This window comes from Oenanthe melanoleuca, chromosome 4A, assembly GCF_029582105.1.
Source record: "Oenanthe melanoleuca isolate GR-GAL-2019-014 chromosome 4A, OMel1.0, whole genome shotgun sequence".
In the NCBI taxonomy this organism is placed as follows: Eukaryota; Metazoa; Chordata; class Aves; order Passeriformes; family Muscicapidae; genus Oenanthe; species Oenanthe melanoleuca.
The window spans coordinates 8,749,426-8,772,093 of NC_079338.1; the positions used below are offsets into that span (position 1 = coordinate 8,749,426).

General features: G+C 37.5%; 1 protein-coding gene across 1 annotated transcript in view; it reads left to right on the forward strand.

The window, feature by feature from the left end:
* Window positions 1-20,765, forward strand: part of SMARCA1 (SWI/SNF related, matrix associated, actin dependent regulator of chromatin, subfamily a, member 1) — a 38,030-nt gene extending 17,265 nt beyond the window's left edge. The window contains exons 17-24 of the mRNA XM_056491655.1: window positions 2,355-2,465; window positions 2,652-2,765; window positions 5,383-5,505; window positions 6,920-7,052; window positions 7,837-7,955; window positions 8,151-8,363; window positions 13,061-13,171; window positions 13,868-20,765. Coding sequence (XP_056347630.1) covers window positions 2,355-2,465; window positions 2,652-2,765; window positions 5,383-5,505; window positions 6,920-7,052; window positions 7,837-7,955; window positions 8,151-8,363; window positions 13,061-13,171; window positions 13,868-13,939 — 996 coding nt within the window. The 3' untranslated portion in view covers window positions 13,940-20,765. The remainder of the gene's footprint in view (window positions 1-2,354; window positions 2,466-2,651; window positions 2,766-5,382; window positions 5,506-6,919; window positions 7,053-7,836; window positions 7,956-8,150; window positions 8,364-13,060; window positions 13,172-13,867) is intronic.
* Window positions 20,766-22,668: the final 1,903 nt, after the last annotated feature.

Genomic DNA, 22,668 nt, shown 5'->3' on the forward strand with positions numbered 1-22,668 from the left:
ATCCCTTCTGCAGCAAAATCTGCAGCACTGTGTTGCATGCTACTGCTGCACTCAGTATTATTTTGCTGTTGCATAACTGAGGGGAAAAAGCAGGCCTGATAATGATGTTTTTATATGGATTTTGGACTTGAGTCTTTTTGCAGTGAAGGTTTGTCTTAGTTTGAAAGACAGATGTTTGCTAAGGAATGACTGAGGGAGCTGGGTTTGTTTAGCCTGGAGAAAAGGAGACTTAGTGGTTACCTTATCATTCTCTACAACTTCCTGAAAGGTGGCTTTAGTCAGCTGGGAGTTGGTATCTCACCAGGCAGCAACTGACGGAATGAGAGGACAGTCTTAATCTGCGCCAAGGATTGCATATTGGTTGGATATTAGGAAAAAGCGTTTTATGGAGAGAATGATCAAGTACTGGAATTGTCTGCCTGGGGAGGTGGCAGAGAAACCATCCTTAGATGTGTTTAAAAAAAGACTGGATATGGCACTCAGTGCCATGGTTTAGTTGAGGCGTTAGGGCATGGGTTGGACTCGATGATGTTGAAGGTCTCTTCCAACCTAGTGATTTTGTGTGAATGCAGGAGCCTCCCTTGGAATGGAAAATGTAAACCCCTTCTTTCGGAATTATTATAATTTGAAATTAAGGGGCTCTCAGGCAAAGATATGAGAATAGGAATAAGAGTTCTTTACTAGTATGTATAATAAAGTAAACAAACAACAACTACAGTATTAACGACAAACCAAGCCACAAACCCAGTGCCACAGGCACTTTCCCCTCTGGTGCAGTTCCCGTCACAGCCAGCAGGGGCGCTGGTGGCTCCCGGTGGGCAGGGCAGGTGCGATGATTCCCCCGCGGCTGCAGGGGGCGCTGTGGCGTGGGCTCGGGGAGCACTCAGTGATGGCAGCTGTATCCAAGGCAGGAAGGGATGGAAAAGAGGTTTCACTTCCCAAAACCCTGGGACAGTCAATCCCAGTGTCCCAGCAGGACTCTCAGAAGCAGCAAGCTGGGCCAGCAAGATATATTGGCAGGCACGGGGTGCGGGGCTACAGTGCAGAGAAAACTTGGAGCAGTGCTGAAGAAGCAGCAAGGGCAGGGCAATGGCAGCCTGGCTCACAGCAGGGCAGGAAGAGGCAAGCTCAGGATCCCGGGCACCCGAGCAGATGGTGATAGCTATAGCTCCCTCCTTTAGTGAGGTAGGTGCCCCAGTTCAGTGGCTGCTCTCACAAGCAGAGATTCACCCCAAGGCAGAAGAAGCAGCTCTGGACTGGCCTCTGGCAGCAGTGAATTCCCTTTCCCCAAGCAGCATCTCTGACTGTCTTCCTCCAAGGCTGAGAGAATGAGAGAGCACCAGCAGCTGCCACAGCCCAATTCTCAAGGTATCTTTGCTCCTCTGAGAAACTCACAGATAAGAGAAGTGCAACCAGATGCCTTTCTCCCGTGAGCTTCCCAGTTTGTTTTTCTTAAGTATCCAGTCTTTAATGTTTCCTAGCAACTTATGGGGAATAAAATCCTCTAAGTAAAAAGGAAGAAAAGGAAATAAACCTAACTCCTAACAAGGTTTTAGTTTGCGCATTGATTTTACCTAATAATAGAAGGATCATCCATATGGAGAGGTATTACTCAGTCCCACAGTATAGCCTCTAGATCTCTGTTTTGTATGAGATGAATAGTGAAGATATCCTTAAGGTCATACCTGGAATCAGATATGTAAATTTTTACTTGTTAACTACAAAATACCCTTCTAACTCAGTTTTTTTAATTGATTTTGAAGAAACATTTAGAAAAATAATTAGTTTGATGAGAATATAGTACAGTGTGTGGGTATACACATAAAATTCTTTGCATTGGTAATTTCATTACAAAAAGTGAGTTAAATAGTGCATAGTATGAAATAACTTCAAGGATTTAGTTAAGATTAATTGATAGCTAATGGACTTTTTGTCTGTGTCTGCCTTTATGAAGGTAATTCATTGGGATTTAGAGGAGAAGCAATTTATGCATATCACAAGAAAATAGAGAATTTAGAGCCCAAGTCCTCAGCCCTTCCATTGTGTTTTGGTGGATGGAATCATAACCCTACTCAGGTGTCTGAAATACTTAGAATACTGTAAAAGAATCTGTTCTTGCCACTGAACTGCCTTACTTGTGTATTATCTTTTAAGTACTTAAATGTTGCAATCAGCTATAATTTCTAGCTTATTTTTGAGCTCTATTGTAGTATCCAAATTATTGAGCACAATCATTAGATTTGCTGTGCAAAAATACATTCCTGTTTTGCAGTGCCATATTAGTCACTATTCTTGTGACTTTAGGGAAGCAAACAGTTACTTTAAGTAGCTTTTTTATTCTGTTCTGTGTATAGCTGAGCATGATGGAATGGATTGAGCCTCCAAAAAGAGAACGCAAAGCCAATTATGCAGTGGATGCTTATTTCAGAGAAGCCCTACGTGTCAGTGAACCAAAAGTCCCAAAGGTAACAAGTTGGCAAGTATGGAAGGATTTTATGTTGTTCTTTTTCTCCTCTTCTCCCATGTTGCATCCCCTGCTCTACCCCTGTATATTTACAAAGTCAAAGATTGCCACTGTTGCTGAATTATGGTAGCTTACTTGCAGAAAAGTTAAGCTTCTATGATGTTGATATATCTGTATATTTTTGAAGGCTCCACGACCTCCAAAACAACCGAATATTCAGGATTTTCAGTTTTTCCCACCACGGTTATTTGAACTTCTGGAAAAAGAAATACTGTATTACCGCAAAACTATAGGATATAAGGTAATGCTTTTTTTTTTTCTTTTCATATCAGTGTAATGTATTGTATTCCTGTTTGTAAGTTTGTTGCAACCTGCAACCTTGACTTGTTAAGTTTTAGTGAAAGAAATGGCTCAAAGCCTCTATTCTTCTGTTTCTGTTCCACTGAGGAGCAGAAAAAATAATCTGTCATTCTTTCCTTCACTAGAAGTTCTGTATCTGTGTAGCTTTGTGTTTTGTGGTGGATTCATAACAATAAAATAGAGTAGAAAAAAGACCGTTCTGATGCTTCTTATACTCAAAACCAAAGGTATGACATGTGGTCTAAGGTGAGGAAAATTCGGCTAATATAAAGTCACCTTCCAGAATATTATTTTTTTCGTAAAAATTTGGTGTGTCTTGTTTAGGAAATAACTTAAGATATTTTTTGTGTTCGTATGAAGGTAAGTAAAATGACATCAACTTTCCTTGGATTTGTGTGGGATTTAAAAAGGGTTAAAGGTGTGGAGAAGTCTGAATGCATTACTACTACAAAAAGGAAACCAGACAACAGACTTGTCTCTTTTCCTTTTATTTTTTTCTTCCTTCTGTGCCTTAGCTGAATGTCTCCCTTTTCCCTGCTGACATTACTGGACAAGCAGTGAACAGATTCTGTTTTAATGTTGATTATCCTTACTTGGATCAGTATTGATTGAGTAAACCAAATGGATTCTCTACTTTCAGCCAGACATGTCTGTAACTTGCTTTAAAAAGTAACTTGCTTTAAAAGGGTTTCATGGCAGGTTGCAGCAAGAAAAAAAAACAAGCACCTATAAAATGTGTTGGAGAACATAAAATTGTCATACAAAGCTACAGATAGAAAATTGGTGCTGCCAGGTAGTAGAAGTAATATTAGCAAAATGTATTTTTAAGAAAAAGCAGAAGGATTTTTAGAATCTTGCTTGCAGCCAAAAGAATTTCATGGGGATGTCAGGATAGAATTTTGATAAGTATGCAATTAGTTAGGAAAAGAACTTACTTAATTAATGCTCCCAACAAAAAAGGATGAGAGAATTGTTAATGTTGACAATATGCATGTAAAAAGAGGTCTTTCAGACCTTTTATGGAAACCTGTCAGCTTGGAAAGGTTGAACATGAATAGTTTTATGTTAAAAGGTTAATATGACTGTTTATTGGTGGTGAAGGTGATAAATACAATTAAATTTGTTTAGCTTTGAAATGGAAGTATAACTTCAATCTGAAGAGAATTTATTATTAAAACTGAAAATTGCCATAAACGATATCAGATGGTAACCAATAGGCAGAAACCAAGCTTTATGTGGTAGTCTTAATTTAAACCAGTAGAGTCAAGAAGATTTCTTACATATTAAAACCAGCTTAACAGTTTATTTCTTCTACTGTGTCCTGGTTTGGAGGACAGGCATCTGCCAAGAAAGGCAGGAGCTTCTCTTTGAAATGGAGAATGTAAACTCCCTCCCTCTAAATTATAATTTTGAAATTCAGGGGCTCTCGAGCAAAGATATGGGAAATAGGAATAACAGTTCTTTACTGGGAAAATTAAAATAGAAATACAGTAAAACACTGAGAGAGTCAGAATACAACCTGACACCCGTCAGTCAAGGTGTTGGTAACAGTACAGTTAAATGGTGGCTACAGTCCTCCTGCAGAGGCAGATGTGGTTCAGTTGAAGCAGTGTTCCTGTAGAAGGGTGCCTCTGAAGTTTTCATCTGAAGGTCCAGTGATGATGTGGAGAGGTCCAGCTTTCCTCTGGAATCCAGTGGAAAGAAGACTGTCTTGGTGTACAAAATCTTGGTTTTCACCTAAGTAGGAAAGGCTTGGCTCCTCCCCCTGGCAGGAGCATCTCCCAATGGGATGATGTAACTTTATCAGTCATACAGTGGGACTTAATGGGCCAGCAGCAGGTGATATCTTCCTGGAGGGAGGGAGGATGGGTTGTGGAAAAGATAAAGATGACTGCCCCACCTGGTTTTAAAGATTGCCCATTAGAAGATAATATGTCCCATAGAGATAAGGATCACTGCCCCACCCAGCTTCAACAGATGGTGATAGAATCCACATTTCTATTGCAACCCAAGACACACTGCCTTTTGCTGCAGGAATAAGTAAAGTCTGTTAAACCTTTACTAGATTTCTGGCTTGTTTGTTATTGTGTGCAGTGGAACTGGAGTACAGTTTAAAGGTCACAAATACTAAATTGATCAGTGTGGAGAGGGACAGATAAAATGTTGCTTACTCTTGTCTACATCCTGTGGTGTGTCTGGTACTTGGGCAGCGTGCGTGGCTTTACAGTAAACCTGGCAGGACTTAGTGTTTCACTGTCGTTATAAAACATTCTAAATCAATGGATGTAGGAAAGCCAGTTTTTGTTAGTAAGAATCAGTGATCTATGACAGCTATGCCTTTCACAATATCCAAAAGTCATTGTGTGCAGGAGAGGTGGATTCAGGGCATAATAAACTTACAAGATAAATCTAGTCCTATTTTTGTGAGGAGGGGTTTAGACAATAAGATCTGAATCTAGGTAGAACACATTTGGTAACTTGTACAGATTAGTGCTTTTAAAATGCCGTCTTTGAAATAACATTGCTGTGCTACTGTTTTTTGATGCCCATGATTTTAGGTCCCCAGGAATCCTGACCTTCCAAATGCAGCTCAGGTACAAAAGGAGGAACAGAAGAAGATAGATGACTCTATGCCTCTGAATACTGAGGAAAGTGAAGAGAAAGAAAAGCTTCTAACACAGGTATAATAAAATCAGCTGAAGTATTTCATCATTAGTTAGTTTATTTCATCATGTTAGTTCCATACATTGCTGGTATGGAATATAAGTAATAGTAAATACACGCAGGAAAGCTGTGCTGATGCTATTGAAAGAAGAAAGCACAGATTTTGATTGGTTTTGCTTTGAGGGACCTTTTCTGTCCTTGAACAAGTTTACGTCATCTACTGTTTCCTTCAAAGTCCTTGAAATATCTGAGGAACAGCTTGTATAGTAGATGTACTTCCCAGCAATACATGCAGAAATCCAATGAGTGGGTTTCTTGTACATGCATAACATTTGTGTGGTTTTTTTTAATCAAAAAGGGTTTGAATCAGGACAAGCCTGTGTCAACATACATGGTGTTTATGCAGTTGTCTAAGGCATGTCACATCTGTTAATTTTGTCCCAGTCGAGTTGTTACGCATATTCTTTCTATACTGGGACTGAATTTCTGTCACTGACTAGTTTCTTGACCTTTTGGCTGATTATTCTACTGAGTGGGCTTATTAAAAGCTGATTGTTAAGGAGAAAGGTATAAAGTAACAGGATTTTTTGATTCAGAAAATTTTCAGTAAAAGAATTGGGGACAAAAAGGTCACAATTGTTGTGTATGTTAGACTCACTCTGAACATGCAAATTGTGAAGTGAACTTATTCAGCTGGCAAACTGACAAAGTTCCTTGAAAATACATTTCTATGATGAAAGAAACTCAGTGCAATATAGATTATTGCCCAGGCATGTGATTGTCTTGTTTGTTCTTGGCATTTTCTGCTTTCCTTGTCTTTAAATTGTAATGTCTCTTTCTTGGATAATTTTTTGTGCATTTTTGGATTGTTCAGTTTTGGATTGATTTCTTTGGTACATAACAAGTTCTCTGTTTGACAGTGCTTTGGAGTTTCCATTTGATTGCATATTTTTAGACTAGAGATTTTTTTCTTGACATACTTATGCTTTCATCCAGCTGTTTGTCTGGTTCCAGGTTTGTAAATGTCTGAATTAGGAGCTCTTGCTTTAGGTACTTTACATTGCTCTGAGAACTTGTGATGACATTTCCATTGCTGCACCTTGTAGTCCTCTGAAGTGTGGTGCTTGTACCTGCAGAAGTACGACTGTCACTGAGTTTGTTTCTTCGGAGAAATACCACAAAAACTTTTAAAAGGAAGGATAAAAAGCTCTTACTAATGCACATGGAGTCATGCCCAAAAATAACTCTTTAGACTTTTAATGATTCAGTAATAAGCCCTGGATAATGCAAGTTTATGGCAATCCTGAAAGACATTAGCCACTGTAATTATGTGGTGTTGCAGAGAGGCAGATGGTACATACATAAATCAAAATTTTGGAAAATTCTTCCCTTTGACCTGATAATGCCTTTTTGATCTCTTGCTGCTTACAGGGTTTTACAAACTGGAATAAAAGAGATTTTAACCAATTTATTAAAGCTAATGAGAAATATGGTCGTGATGACATAGACAATATTGCCCGTGAGGTGGAAGGAAAGTCACCTGAGGAGGTCATTGAGTACTCAGGTTTGTGATATTTTGAAATGTACTTATTTTCTAATACCAGAGTATTACCATGATTTTTGCTTTTAAAATTACAAGTTAGAGAATTTGGATGCATTTATGAATTTTTTTTGTTAAAGTATGCAATTTTCTTTTTTTCAGCAGACTTAATTCTATTAAAAAGGTTGATTTTGCAGGATATAACTAATGCTATAACTCCAGCTGCCTTTAGCCCTCCTTAGTCAAGATTTAGTTTGACATAGTTAATTCTCACTGAAAACATGGACTTGTGAAATTGTGAATCTGCCTCATAGTGCCAACTATTTATTGCCTTATAGAAATTATTTATGCTGGATCTCTACTATCTTACCTAGTACACTGTATCTTTGTCTTTTGTATTTACACAGTGCTCTTGAGATTTCTTCCTCTTTCACCCTTGGATGTAATTTTACTAAACACCTTCATAAAATTAACTTTGCGATGTTCTTCTTGTGGTTAAAAAGGAGAGCTCCACAAGAGTTCCCTTCAAAGTGTTGAATTTATTTTGCAATTAATTATGTTGCATGTAAATATTTTTATAATTTTTACTAAGCCTTTACTTACAGTTAACTTTTAAAGATACTGAATTAAAGAGTCAGTGCAACCTTATATTTTGGCTAGCATACTAAGCTGGAGAGCATTAGCTCACTGTTCAAGATTTAATGGGCTACAAGCTAAATTATTTTTTTTTTTGCCAGAGTATCTTGAGAATAAAGTTGTAAGAGCAAAGGAAAAGATTGTATTCAACAAATATGTTTTGTATTTTTAGCTGTTTTCTGGGAACGTTGTAATGAACTACAGGACATTGAGAGGATTATGGCTCAGATTGAACGAGGAGAGGCAAGAATTCAGCGGAGGATCAGTATCAAGAAAGCCCTTGATGCCAAAGTAATTATTCCAGGTTTTTTGTTTTCTGCAGCTGACTTCTTCCAAAAATTCCTTCAGAAAAGGAATATTTGGAGATGAGAGTTCTGTCTTTTTATGCAGGTAGTATACATTCTAGCAGTGATCTACAGTATCATGTAATAATTCCTTGATGCAGCATTGTATGTTTATTAGTCCATATTTTTGTTTTTTGTTCAGATTGCAAGGTACAAAGCACCTTTTCATCAGCTGCGTATTCAGTATGGAACGAACAAAGGGAAAAATTACACGGAAGAAGAAGACAGATTTTTGATCTGTATGTTACACAAAATGGGCTTTGACAAGGAGAATGTGTATGAGGAGCTGAGGCAGTGCGTGCGCAACGCTCCTCAGTTCAGGTTCGACTGGTTTATCAAATCCAGAACTGCGATGGTAGGTACCACTTACAGGGACTAGGGCATGACATGGGGTATCATGTTCCTTTTTTTAAGCACCACCACATAAAATCTGTTTAGGAAACAAATGCTGTAAGAATAACTTTGGGTTTTATTTTCATTTCTATTTTTTTAAAATAACCTTTTTCCTTCGTACAGAAAAAACACAATACAACTGAAACAGATTAGAAAACCTGCCAAACTGAAGTCCTGTGTTAGCCAAAGGGATTAATGCAAAGGTAGACTAGGTTTACAAATATCCCTGTTACTTTTATTGCAACATGAGTGTTTCACCAAATAATGTCTCTTAAAATACGACTTTTTTAGAGTTGTTGGATGATATTAAAGACTGAAAACATCTGAATAATATGCTTGGAGAAGGGAGCAACTTTTCTAATACAGTATTTAATTTCTAACAGCATGAAGAAAGTTAGTGATTCACATAGAAATTTATCATTGAAGCAATAGGTTTAAAATGCACTTTGTAGTTGTGAATATAGATTATCCCATACAAGTGCTTAAATTTCTGTAGGTATACATTACTGAAAATTCTGTTTGTATGTAGAGAATATAATACAAGGTTAATAGCAAGTAGACTAGTACTCAGAATTTTAGAGCAGAGCCATTAATTTTTAATTTAATCATTAAGCAGGAGTTGATAACACTAAAAGAAGCTTAGGTGGTTGCAAATATTAAGGTATGTAGGTACCAACATCACAATACAGGACTCTTTCAATGATAAAAAGCTGCTGGATCTGCCCCAAAATTTTTGTTCAGTTCTTTCTACTTGTTGTTTGTCTTCATTTCCTGACTTTAGGATTTGTTTATCTGAAAGAATGTTCTTTTCAGAGTTCTCAGTACTATACTAAGATTAAATAAAACATAGGATAAAATATTTAAAATGTGTATTTGAACAGGTAGGTATATTTGCTTTTCTCAGTACTACTTATAATTATGCAATAAATTTTTTACTTGATATTTCAGCAATTGAAGTGTTTCTGGATAGAGCAGCAGTTAGCCCTTAATTTAAAAGTATTACAAGCGTTTCTTGTTAAAATGTCTGTTTGAAGAAATACTGGATTTTAAAATTACGTCCATAAAGAGAGAAGCATGCAATATTTAGTACATTAAGAAGTTTCTTTTCAATTGTCTATGCAGGAATCCATTTAAATAAATCATAGAAATGGGTATTAGAAATTAAAAATGTAGCTCAGCGTTTAATATTAGTTGATATATAGTTGTCAGGGGTAGAGTTAAATACTTGGTTTAAGTCTTGCAGATCCTCATGTTCAGTATACTTTTTTTAAAGGGGATAGAAATCATTAGCTCAAGTGTAGAAAAATGTTCTGTGGTGTCTTAATGATGAAACTGGGAATATAGTGAATCTTTTGGTTTAGATTTTCTTTTAAAATCCTATCCATTAATAATTTTAGTTTTCCTGCTAAATTCTTCTTCATGATTGAAAAAGACTATTATGGAAATACACACTTTATCTTTCACTTTCAATGTGCATTTAATTTTCTGAAATGTTCTAAATTCTCTATATGGTTTAGTAATATAGCTGATATAGTCTAATATCCTGACATTTGTGGAGGTATTAATTTCTATGGGTCCATTTTGCACTAGTTCCGTGATTTTTTAAATTTTTTTGGTAAAGAAATGTGCTGGAGAAATCACATTATAATAATAACGAATGAAGTGTAAATACAAATATTTGTAGAGAAATAAATAAGTTCAGTGAAAGTGGAGAAGGCTTCCTGAAATGCTGAAATTCACATGGTCATTTAAACTCATATGAAACAAGATAAAAAGGGGAGCATAATTCTGAAAAAGTGCTTAGCAGTCTCTTTGAGAGTTTTTTGTTCTAACCACTAGATGTCTCTTGAATTCCATATAAATAGCTAATTTATCTTCCATTATTTCCATTTGTTTTCCTGAAGATTTCTTGTTGAAAAACAAATTCTTCTGCTTCATTTAATTATTTCAAAATCAAATGGTTTACCCAAAAAGTAAGTTCTTAAAGATTTGTGCCTAAGATAGTAATTTTTCTTTTTTGCTTTTTAGATTGAGCACAGGTTTGTTTTTTTGGTTCAATTTCTGTCCATGTGGGAAGAATGTAAAATATCATGCCAGTAGTGAAGCATGTATCTATTCTCTGAAGTAATAAATTATGCATATTCTCTTTTAGCTTTCTGCAAACACTCCCCAGCATAAGACAAATTACTCTTTAGTAAATGCAGGAATACCCAGGCCTATGGACAGAACTGAGGGCTGCCTTTGCTCCCAAGTCAGCATCTCTGCCTCCAGCCATGTGGAAGGCAATGGTTCAGTGCTCTCATCTTATTTATTGCAATCCAGGTCTTTATAGCTGTTAGAGGATGAACAAAGTACATCTTCCCTCTTTCCATTCAAAAGAGAAAAGTATCAGGCCACACAGAATAAAAACTCATCTCTGAAAGTGCAAGGCGTTTTAAGTAAGTGCATTTTTGTAGTACTAAAATGGAATGCAGTAGTTCATATTGAAATTTCAGTAGCTTAGTCCAGGATTTATCGCTCAGATTCTTTTTCATGGTAGGTGTACAATAAATCTGTGTGCGTGTCACATCTTACTGTCAACTGATTCTGTGGTTCTCCAGAGAAAATTTTTCTTTAGTCCATCCTCTGTCCAAAGCAGATGCTTTGGAGCAGTAGTCCATCTGGAAAGTCTAACCATGAACATGAACACTTTATAAATGTATGTACTTACGCAAGCATTTGTCCCCAGAAAAGAGGAGGATCTTTCTGAATGCCTTAGGCAAGTGGATCAAGGTTGTTTCTTAGTCTTTTCTGATTAGTTGCTTGTTTTGAGTTTAACACAATCCCATTTCTCATATGCTAGAAAAAAATCCAGATTTTGATGTTTATGATGAAGCAGCTTGTCATCAGTCTTTACCTCAGCTCCGAAGTCTGAGTGAAATATACAAAAATTTAAATGTTGTAAAATACTTCTGTCATATTGACAATCATCATTCTAATTTGGTCTTTTTTTATCTCTGTTCATCTGTAGATTGTAGGTTTTTGGGAAGCTCTTTTTTGTCTTGTCTTTGGGGTTGCAATATCTTTTGGGATGGCTTGAACTCAAATTTGTTCAGAGTTGTTGCTTTTTTGTCTAAAAGTTGTTGTTTGGGTGGAAATTGAGGGAGTTTATTGATTAAAGTGAGAGTATTTTAGCTCCAGAAGGACTGTCACATACCAGGGCACAAGCATGGCACCCTAATTCATGACTTAACCTTTACTGGAGGGTGTTATTGGTACAGGGATGTGATAAAAGTGACTTACTGCATTACTCTGTTTTGAAGCTACAAGCATGACACTGGAACATTTCTGGAAGGGGGTTGTAAAGAAAAATGTCCTGAGGATTTTTTTTGTGTGCGTGCCTGATAAAAAGAATTCAGGTGGTAGTAGGATTTTCTCTGTCCATTCTGATTACACAGTTTTTACCCAAGGCCATGGAGCATCCTGTGTAGAGTGATCTGTGGAAACTGTAGAATTTAAATAATGTGGTTAAGCTTGAGGGTTTGAATGTCTCAAAGATGAGTCACATGTCTGCCTGTTTGAGAAGATTCAGGATCAGGAAAGCACAGAGGCCAGCTTATCCATTGCCATGATGGACCATGATAGCTGAGGCAATATCCAATTTACAGATGCTGAGAAAATAGAGACTTAATTTCTGGGCAAAAAGGTTACCTGTTCACTTCATTGCAAATGGACCCATTGTTGGTTAAGATACATGCTACTAGGTAATTCTAGGATAGCCTATGTTTCAAAAATGGCTTCACTGAGTTTAGCAGAGATGAGGCATGTTTTTTGGACTTTTTTTTTTTTTCCTCAGAAGAGAGCTTCCTATTTTGAGTTGGAAAGAAAAGCCGATGGAATCGTGTTCTCAACAGTACATAGAATATACTGAATAATTAAAATGAAAATAGGCACTGTTAGGTGTTTTGTAAGAGACCTTTTTCTTTTATATGGGGTACAAGAAACTGTCCAAATCAAGTGTGTTCTATTAAGCAAGCCAGCTTTTAGTAACAGCAATGCAAATACTTTGAGTTCTATTGGAAATACTTTTTTCTGTGTAAACAACCCTATGGCATTTAGTCCTGATAGCTTTCAGATGGCTTGCAAGTCTTGATGCCAAGAGCATTTAGGACCTACTGTCTCTTGGTTCCTGTTTGAATAAAAATACAGAAATGAGTTCACAATTTGGGACTGAACAGATTTTTGGCCAATTTTGCAGCTCTGTGTCTTTCACAAAAATAAACCACCCTAGTCTGCTTGCCACAGGAAAGTACTGCTTAAGGTAACTTTGCTTACTTTTCTCTCTACTTTAAAGATCTACTTAAGGCCTCTTTCTTAAAATCTGGCATACTATGCTGGCAGGCTGTAATTTCCATCATTAACCAAGATGAAAGATCACATCAGTCTTTGTGATATCAGTTTAGAAGACAATCCTGAAAACCCCTTGTCAGGAGGACTGTAAATCCTTCTAAAGGTTACACTGAGGGAAAGACAGATAATAGTAACTTAGTTAATGATTAGTATTACTGAATATTTTAGGAAAATGTAAGTGCTTTGAAATTAAAGAATTTTGAGCATACTTATGTAAGCAAGAGAAGTTGTATATATTACTTAAGAATTGGATATGTTCTCTTTCCTTAGGAGTTTCAGAGACGCTGCAATACTCTCATATCATTAATAGAAAAAGAAAATATGGAAATTGAAGAAAAGGAAAGAGCTGAAAAGAAGAAAAGAGGAGCAAAAGTTACAGCAGTATGTTTAGCAGCACTTACTTTACTTCCAGTGGGGTAGAATTCAATTATATAATTTTTTGGAAAATGTAAAAGATAATTGTAGGCACTGATTGCATTAGTAGAAACCATGAGATGAGAGATTAAACTGAAATATTTGTCTATTTACAGCTCTCCTATATTTGCTTAGGTAATTCATAGTGTTTTGGGTCTTTTTTTTTTTTTTTTTTTTTTTTGAGAAGTCTTTTCTTTAAGTAGCAGAGGAAGACTCTGAAGACTCTTTTTAGAAAGTTGCACTGCCTACTTTCTGCCTACTTATGTACATTACATTTTGCTTCAATTTCTTCTCAGAGATTTTTTTTCCTCCCCTCCATAGTAGTTGTTGGAAGAAGAAATGAAAGTGCTTCTTCTAGTTTGAAGGGTTGTCATCTTTAGAACAGAACTGTGTGTAAGTCAAGGTCCTGGTCTTTTCACCCAACTTATTGTATGTGTGGTGCCTGCACCACTGAGACCATGTAATGAATTTAAGAATATAAAAAGGGTAGGAGAATTAAGTATGTACATCAGGGAATAATGTTTGCCTTTCCATTATGTCCTGTGAAGGTGAACTGAAATCCAGAATGCACTGGTGTCATACATTCCCTTTTGAATAGTTACATTTTGGTTTTTTTGATAGTGCACCATCTTGTTAAATTTATACTTTTTTTTTTCACTTTAGTCACAGAAGAGAAAAGCAGATTTGGCTGCTGAGAACTCTGGAAAAAAAGATGCTAAGAAAGTGAAGTCATGAACCTGAAAACTGAACGCTAAATATTAAGCTGCCACTTTCTTCACTCCATCTATATGTATTAATTGCCAACTTCTTCGTATTCATGGTATTCTTCCCCAAGTCCCATGCTTTAATTTTGCAAATTTTGTATCCTTTACAATGCTTTTCTTTACCTAAAATGTGTAGCTTTATGTCTTATGCATTCCAGTATTTTGGGTACTGTATTTTGTGAGTTTCATGTCTTTGGCAAAATTCACTCAGTCCTTGGTTTTATATGTTTTATATGCTGCTGCTTTGAAAGAAAACCTAGATTCTATAGCTGTATTATTGTTGTTTCATATTTTAAATTTATATGGCTGTTGGAAAATAAACTGACTTAATTATTTGAAAAGAAATATACTTCACCTGTGTTTTCCCTACCCTCTCCCCATTTTTTGCATAGCTACATTTAGAGAGAATGTTAAGGTTTGTCTAATTGTGCCTTCATCATCAATCAGATTTTTTTTGGAGGAGTACTTGGACCGGATCAGTCGCATGACAGAACAAAATCTAATTAGACTGACATCCTTGTTTGCTCTCTGCATAAAATGGACATATTCTCTGAAATGTTCAAAAGGAAAGCCAGCAAGTACACACTTTTTGTTTTTCTTTATCAGTGATTTCTGCTGGGCATCACACTTAAATACAGGGTGAGGTGTTTTTCAGAATGGCCTCTAGATGAAAACTTTTCTGTGCCTCATAAAAGGAAGTAGTCAGCTCACAGCTTCTGGTTGTTTAAGTAGCAAACAAAATAATTCTTTTTCTGGTTGGTAGGCTCCTCAGCTCTGCTGCCTTATGCTGAAAGATCTTTGTTGCTCTAATTATTTCTGCAAAAGTTCTTCTTTTACCTTTTACTATTTATTCAACATGTCAGTCAGAAGCAATGGGGATATGTTATGGAGTGCTCCTTTTTAGTATTTCTATTTTAATGAAGGGATGAAAGTGTTGGATGTATGATTTTTTGACTTTGCAAGAATGGCCTTTATTAAGCAGGTTCACAGTTCCTGCTCACTTTGGAGTCTCTGCCTTTCCCAGATCAGTAGAACAGTGACTGTGACATCTGATGTTTTGCTTTAATGTTCTGTCTCTGATCTGGTGTTTAGTACAGACCTTGCTACAGTGAGACTTGCCCTTATAATGTCTAGATTAATGCAGTGTGCTTTACTTGGTACTTCCCTTGAAGACTACTTGTAAACTTCTTCTAGTGCAGTTTGCTTCCTTCAGTGGTTTGAGGTGTTTTGAGATAAAGAAACCTCTTTACTCTTTGTATTTTGTGCTTTGCATTGGCTATCTTCTTCTGTGTTTGTAAAATATAGGACTTTATAAAATAAAATTCTTGAGCTCTGTGCATATCTTCTATATCATTTAAAATATATTGGTATGTCTTTGAAGTTTTCTGAGATTAGTATCTCTAAGTTTGATGAGGAGTTTCCAGTTTTTTTTTGTAGTTAAAGGTTTGAGGCAAAACAGATGTCGTGATTGAGAATTTCAAAAGATAATTCAAAAGATTAGATTCTGTATTTTGGAATGTAGCTTTTGTCCAGGGACCATGTTAATTATTTAACTGGGCTTATATTTGTAAGACTTGATATTCGTCTGTCGAACTTCATCTGATGAGTTGAGGGGTACATCTGATAATGATGGGGCACAGCTTCCAGGCAGGAGATTGGTCATAGGAGTCAGTGCATGATTTTTAATGTATGTGCAGCCCATGTAGGTATAGGTGTGCTCAGGAAAGACGCATGTCTCCTCAGAATGTAGTTCTGATATTGGGGCAGTTAACATCCTGCATTATCCTTGGGAGGACATCCCATGCAATTATGGAAAAAGGTTGTGCAGCTACATGTATACATAACCACAAATCCCTGGAGCATTGCTATTAATAGAGAGAGGAAGATGCCTTATTTACATTTGCATTTTAGCTCATGTGCCACTCACTAAGTTTATGGCCTGAAATGATAAGAACAAGTTAAAAGAGATGGGAAGTAAAGGCTGAAAGAGCCAGTTGAAATGTTTATGGAATTACATGGCTAGGTTTAGAGCTTATTCTATTGGTCCTATTTAGCATTGGATGAATATTTTAATGTTTTAAGTGTTGAAATAAGTGTATTCTGGTTTTGTTTATTGTGGATTAGCTTTGTTTGACTTGCATGTTTTTGTGTATCCAGATTCTCTGTCTTGCAAAGTGTATGGAATATCTTTAAATGGTAGTATCTCAACATGTTGTTTTATGCAGATTTCTTGAGTTAACCACTTAAGTTAATGTTCATTCTTCTCATTGACATCATACACAAACCATATAGCAAAAGATCATGCAGTTGTTCTTTCAGATATTATCCTTTGATCAGACAGCTTCTCTGAAAAGTGATAGATTCTCCCAGGAATTTTCTGTTACCTCTTGCAGTCTGTAGTCCCTAGTTAAACTGAATGTGCTGTTGAACAGTCCTTGAGAGCATTTGGACACTATAAACCAGTTCCTAGTGGATTGAGCCTTCCCATCCATCATGTCCTACAGTGATAACTAAGGAAAATTGCTAACAGCTGCTAGTCAGGATTAAAGGAAAATGAATCTTTCTTTTCCCTTTTTCATTCTTCCAGTTGCATATATCCACAGTGTGTGCCTAGCAGCATCTTACATTGACTCAGAATTAGGTGACAGAAATGAAGGAATCTTCCTACTTTTAACTGCTGTTTTCTTAGGTGAGGAATACTATTTGTAAAAAATTAGTAAGCGCTGAATGTTATGTGATAGAAAGCTTCTGAAAAGTTTGGGCTTTTAGGCAATTTTAGAGTTGTCAAAAATGCTGCAAGATAAAACAGTTTGAAAATTAATTTAGTTCCTTTTCAATGGACAAGTAAAATTTGATTGTGCAAACGTGAGACTTGAAGAAAGTCACCCAGCACCTTTGACTAACCAGGCAGTGCACATAACATCCTGGAAAAGGTCATGGCAATTGTGGTGGTTTCCTTTTTACTTATTCATAATTTCCAGATATTAGTTCTTTTGTTTTTGAGTTATGTTAGTGGTGACACCAAAAAAGTAATGCTGCTAGCCACATTCACTGTTTGTCATTTCAGTTTATTACAATGACACAGAGAAGAAATGAACTTTGTTCTTGCTGGTAATACTAGATCATCTTTAGATGCTGGTTTGCACAAGTGGTGTTACTGTACTAAAACATTAAAAATTTTTTTTCTTGTAGATTAGCATTGCTTGTTTGATTTAGTGCTAATGCTGGTTAGGGTTTAAAAAAAAAAGCAGCTATCACTCTTTGAGATGATGAGCAAGGAGTACAGTATACAGAAATTTATCAGAATCTAAGTGCCTGATGGTGATGCTGAACTGATTTTTGCTTTTATATATTTTTCATATATATTTGTAGCTATATGAAGGATTTATAACAGAAAAAATTAGTTTGGCATCAATGGAAGTAACTTTATTGTACAGTGCCTACAGTTCCTGCTGTGTGCTTCTGTGTTACAGGCACTCTCTGTACATGTCTCCTGCCCACATTCAGTAGGGGGATTAAGTATTTTCAGTGATGAAAAATAAATGCCAAAGCATTGCAGGTTTTAAAAAGATGGAATTTTGCAGTCAATACCGGTTTATGTAAATGCAAAATGATGAGGTTGGTGCACACATTGGCATTTGTGATGCTGGAAGGGATTGATCACCAACTGTAGTTCTGATCTGACTAAAGAGAGGTTGGCAGTTGTTACGTTTTACTTAATTTTATCTGGTCCACACATTTAACTTCAAGCATGTATGTAAATGCATTCATGGCTCATAGTTCAAATGTTTGATATGTTCTTTTTCTGAAAGACTTACAAATTGAACTTGGTTTGCATATTTTGCAATGTAGTGTACTCTTTAATTGCATTTGCATGGTATCCATCCTTTCATGAGAAAAGGAGTAATATTTGCTGCCTCAAAAGGTATGTCAGTGTTGTGTTGTTCAAGATAACTTCTGAACTTTTTCAATCTGGGATTTGTTTCTTAAGTTATACATATAGGAAAATAAAAGTTAATATGAATCTGATGTCTTCTGGTCATTCTGGTACACACAGGGGTCTGTTACTTGGATACTTTCAAGATAGTTGGATTTGGTTTTGTTGCTCTTGTGCCTCCCATAACCTTCAGGCCATGGTGCTGAATGTAAGGGGGTGTGTAGCTCTTCCACGTCTGCTTTCAAATTAGTTTCTTGTAATCTAAAGCTATACTGTCTATGTTTTTGTGACAGCCTTGCCTGTGTTGTCTCATAGTACAGCGTTACACAATGTATGTTGATTCTATATTAACGTGTATTGCTGGTTCCCTTTTGTTTCATACCTCTGGCGTGTTCCTAAAATGAAATACTTTTAATCTTAAGTCCAACTGACACAATGGTAGGAGCCGTGAATTTTTTTGTTGTACTTGATCACTAGTAGTCTTGCTAGATACTGCGCTTAGAGAGGTGCATGCCCTAAATGAATGCTTAGTTTCCTATGTTTTTTTTCCTCAGGATAACCTGAAAAAAAAAAAAGACAGGCTGGAGGACCAGCTTTTCTGGTGTTGGTTGGTAGCAATTCTGTCTGCTCCACAGTGAACTTTTGATAGACCTCACTCTTTTTCAGGTGAGGCACCTAGACCAGGATGGAGAAGCTGAGAAAAGACATGTGGTACTACCTTACCTGGTCCTCAGTAGCAGCCAAAATAATTTTTGGGTTCAGTACAAGAGCTGTAGTTCTTCCAGACAGATTTGCTTCCTGTCAGGCTAAGCAGGATTCCATAACTAGTTTCTACTTTTTGCATAGTCTCATGGATGGCTTACGAGAACAAAGTCTACTATTTCCAGGATTTTCTTAGAAGCAGTACTTGCCAACCCTCCTGGAGGAGATGCTCTGTTCATACAACAGAACTTTTGGATGGGAGCAGTGATCCTGTCTGCAGAGCTACGCAGTGGCTGTGAGGTTTGGTGTTGACACAGGATGATTGTTCTCATGCAGTCTGTTTTGGGGAAGGTCAGGCTGTAGATTCCTGGCAGTTTCTTGCTGTAAGAAGACAGACTAAAAAGTCATCTTCATTTATATATTATATTTGTTAATTACATAGACAGTGCTGAAGGCCACAAAATATTAAGTACCACCCATCAGTTTGATAATTGGCATTTGTTATGTGTTTTCTTTTTTTAGCTTAACAGGTGGATATTATTCGAGAGATGACTTTACATTGAGGGTTTAGAGTCCAGTAAGGCTTTTGTTACTTCCGTTTCCTTACAACTGTAGCACTTGCATTTTCTGAAAGTGACCTGATTTTCTACATGCCTTGATTTTCATGTCTTTGTTCATGGAGGACTGTTGGTCAGGATTTTTTTGTTGTTGTTGTTTTAATCGACTTAGAAGGGTGTTTTAGCTGGAAGTGTAACCTAGGTGAAGGTGTGGGATGATGTCCACTTCAGGAGCCCTGATGCTACAGGGCCTTTTTAGCCTAGGTGTTGGTGCAAGCACTTGTGTGTTGCCTGCCTAGTCTGTCCCACTTCCCCTTGCTTCAGTCAATTCCTCTCAAAAAACCTCAACCTAACATGGCTTTGTCCTTGCCTAATTTCTGCTCTGGGTGGCAGGGATGTTCGTCTGTCTCTCTCTGTTGGGAGGTGACACTTGTGCCTGGTCCTTAAGCTGAACAAGACCATTTATTAGCTTGGAAGCCTTGAGTGCCCTGTAATATTACACAAACATGGATTGTTATTTTCACTAAGTGTCCTGTATCACGGCATGAAGGGAGCTGTGGCTTGTCTGATGTTGCCTTCTGCTCCGTATGAGACTGCCTTTGATTACCGTGTCCTGGCTGGAGGCTGCAAACCCAGGCACTTGTTGCTGTGCTGTGGAGAGTCTGCCTGTCCTCTGGACACACTAATTGGACCATCCTGGAGCCTGGTGCTAAGCAGTGCTCACGAGGCTGGAAAACGGAGGAGAGGCAAGAAGTTGCCAGTTATTATGACCTGCTTTAAATTCTGACTGGTGTTGGGATGGAAGGGTTGTGAAATAAGGAGCAGGAAGATGCACATCACAAAGAGTGATGCACTCTTTGTTGGGACTAAGCCTTTGACTGTATTCGGCAGTGGTGAGAGCTGGGCTGGGAAAATCTGTGTATAATTAACTGGATATTGATGACTGAATGTATCTATATTTATTGCTACTAAATGGAAATTGCAAGTAAAGCCACTAACTTGTTGCTGAGTGAGTGGACTTAAAAAGGCACTGGAGCTGTCCATGTGCCTTGTCTGGAGCACAGCTTGTGAAGGCACTGTTGGTTGGGCTTTGCTCCTCTCTGGCTTTCCTGCCTGCAGTGCCCCCATGTTGTTACCCATTCAGACCCCAGGTGGTGGTGTTGGATCTGAAAGGAGGAAAAGTGAAGATGGAGAAGCTCCATTCACTGTGAACAAGGCAATTCCTTTGTTTCTGTGTTGACAGAGCTGTAGTCAGCTGTCTCCTCAGAGTTGCCATTCCTTTCCAAACATACATGCAAACTGCCTGGCTGGCTGGTTAGTTGCCATGTAGGAGGTAATTTGAGGATGTTTTCCCATCAAGAAATTCCATTATGTTAAACTTAAAAGGCCTCTACTAAGTTTAAACTAAGCTATAGTTAATGTGGCACTCGATGTGACGTTCAGAGCCAGCCAGCAAGGTCTGTGTTGGCTTTGTATTAGAGCTCATTCAATGACTGCTTGAAGGCAGGCATGTCCACACCACAAAAAGTACGACTTCTCTTCATGGACTTACTATTATAATTATGTTGCTGTAATTAAAAAAAAAAAAAAAAAAAAAAAAAGACAAAATCCCCTACCCTTTACCTTTCAAAATGTGTCAGCATTAATTTATGGCTTCTATATACACATCTCTGAAATAATATTACTTATTTAACAAAGGATTGATTAATGTTATGTGACTGAACATGTGGAAGAGGTACAAGAAATTTCTTTTTCTTAAGTGTCAGCCTTGGAGACTCAGCATTTTCTTTCAGTATTCAAAAAGAAATTTAATTTTAGCTTTTTGTGATGCTCACTGGTAATTAACTGCTCCATGTACTGCATCTTATTATGCTACGGACCTGAAGATTTTCTGTTAGAAATAAAAATCGGTTTCAACAAATTCAGTTGTTGCCGTCTTATTAGGTTACGGTTCTCAATGTAAATAAAAGTTTTGAATTTGTCATTGATCAATAGATGTAATTATTGATTTGGGATGTATGAGGTAAAAACTGAATAAATAAATTTTTGTCTTTGTTTTTATGGTATGAAAACATGTCAAAGTTTATTGAGCTGGAAGTTACTTTGTAGTGAACCTGAGGCAGATCAGAAACACAAGAGTAATGTTAGTCTATTTATTTCTTGGGTGGTGCAGGAATTTCTTAAAATGCTGGCTGTTGGGCATCCTGGTTTAAAAGTTTGTTTAGAAACCTAGGGTGCAAGGATTGGTTGGCTGTCTGATCCCAGGTCCCAGTGTCCATCCATGAATACTGTACACAGGCACACCCATCACCCTTCAGATATCGACGTCTGTGCACAGAAGGCTCCTTGCAGTGTTCAGTGTATCTGGAGGTAGGCAGAAAGTTTTCCTCAGCAGAGAAAATTAAAAGTAATAACCGAGCTAAGTAATAACAGCTTGTCTTGGTTTGATTTGGGTTTGCCAATTCTAATATATTCACTTTCTTTTAGAGATAGGATTTAGGAGCAAAGACAAGACAGGCCTAAAACTTAAAATGGTATTTAGAAGAAATATTAATAACACAGAAAAAAAAAAAAGAAATTCAGAATAAGATTTCCAGATCATTCCCTACTCCCCACCAACTTCCATATTTCCTATCAACAACATAGAACACTTCATTCAGTTTTCTACTTAAATAATAATTTCAATTCGCTCTAGGGAGAAAAGTTTAGGTAATTTTTTTAGGTTTTTGGTTTAGGTAATAGGGGGTGTCTTCACTTTCACAATTTGCATCTGCCTGGGGAAAATCTACAAATCGTGAACCTCCTCCCATCTTCACAGTCTTTCCAGAGCTGTGTTACGGGTTATGTCACACACATGGGGGTATTACTTTTAAGGGCAAGCTGTTCAAAGACAAAAAATTATCTTTTTTTTTTTTTCCCATCAAATGTCTTTGTCCATCTTTCCAGTTTCCAGAAGATAGAGCCCCATTCCCGTGAGACAAAGGATCTTTATCCTCCAGCTCTTCAATCCCCCCCCACAAGTAGTTTCCCACAATTTAAAGGAATTTCAGTGTAGTCCAGTCCCCTCACAGCCCACAAAAAAAGGTTTTTCAGCTAACTTAATCAGTAGCGTCTCTTCCCGTTTAGAAACTTAGCTTTCACTTCACTGACTTCAGTAGATTCCCTGCTTTATTCCTCTCATTCAGGGGAGCTGCAGTCTTATCCACGCATTAGAAGGGTTAAAATTGCACCCAGGAGCTGGGCCAGGCCATGCTGGAAAACATGCCAGGGCTTATCAGGCTGCACAGGCTGGGTAGAGGAGATGAAAATGCAAAGCCCAGCTGCACTTCCCACGCTGAGTGGGCAGCTGGGGGGGCTTCTCCTCCCCCTAGCTGCTTCCAAAAGGCAGCAGAGCCCCGGCTGAGCTGTGGCCATACTGGGGAGGGCCTAGGACGACAGCAAAGGTTTCCCTTTCCCCTGGCCACCAGGGCCCCCAGCCTCGGTGGGCTCCCCCACCCCTGCCCG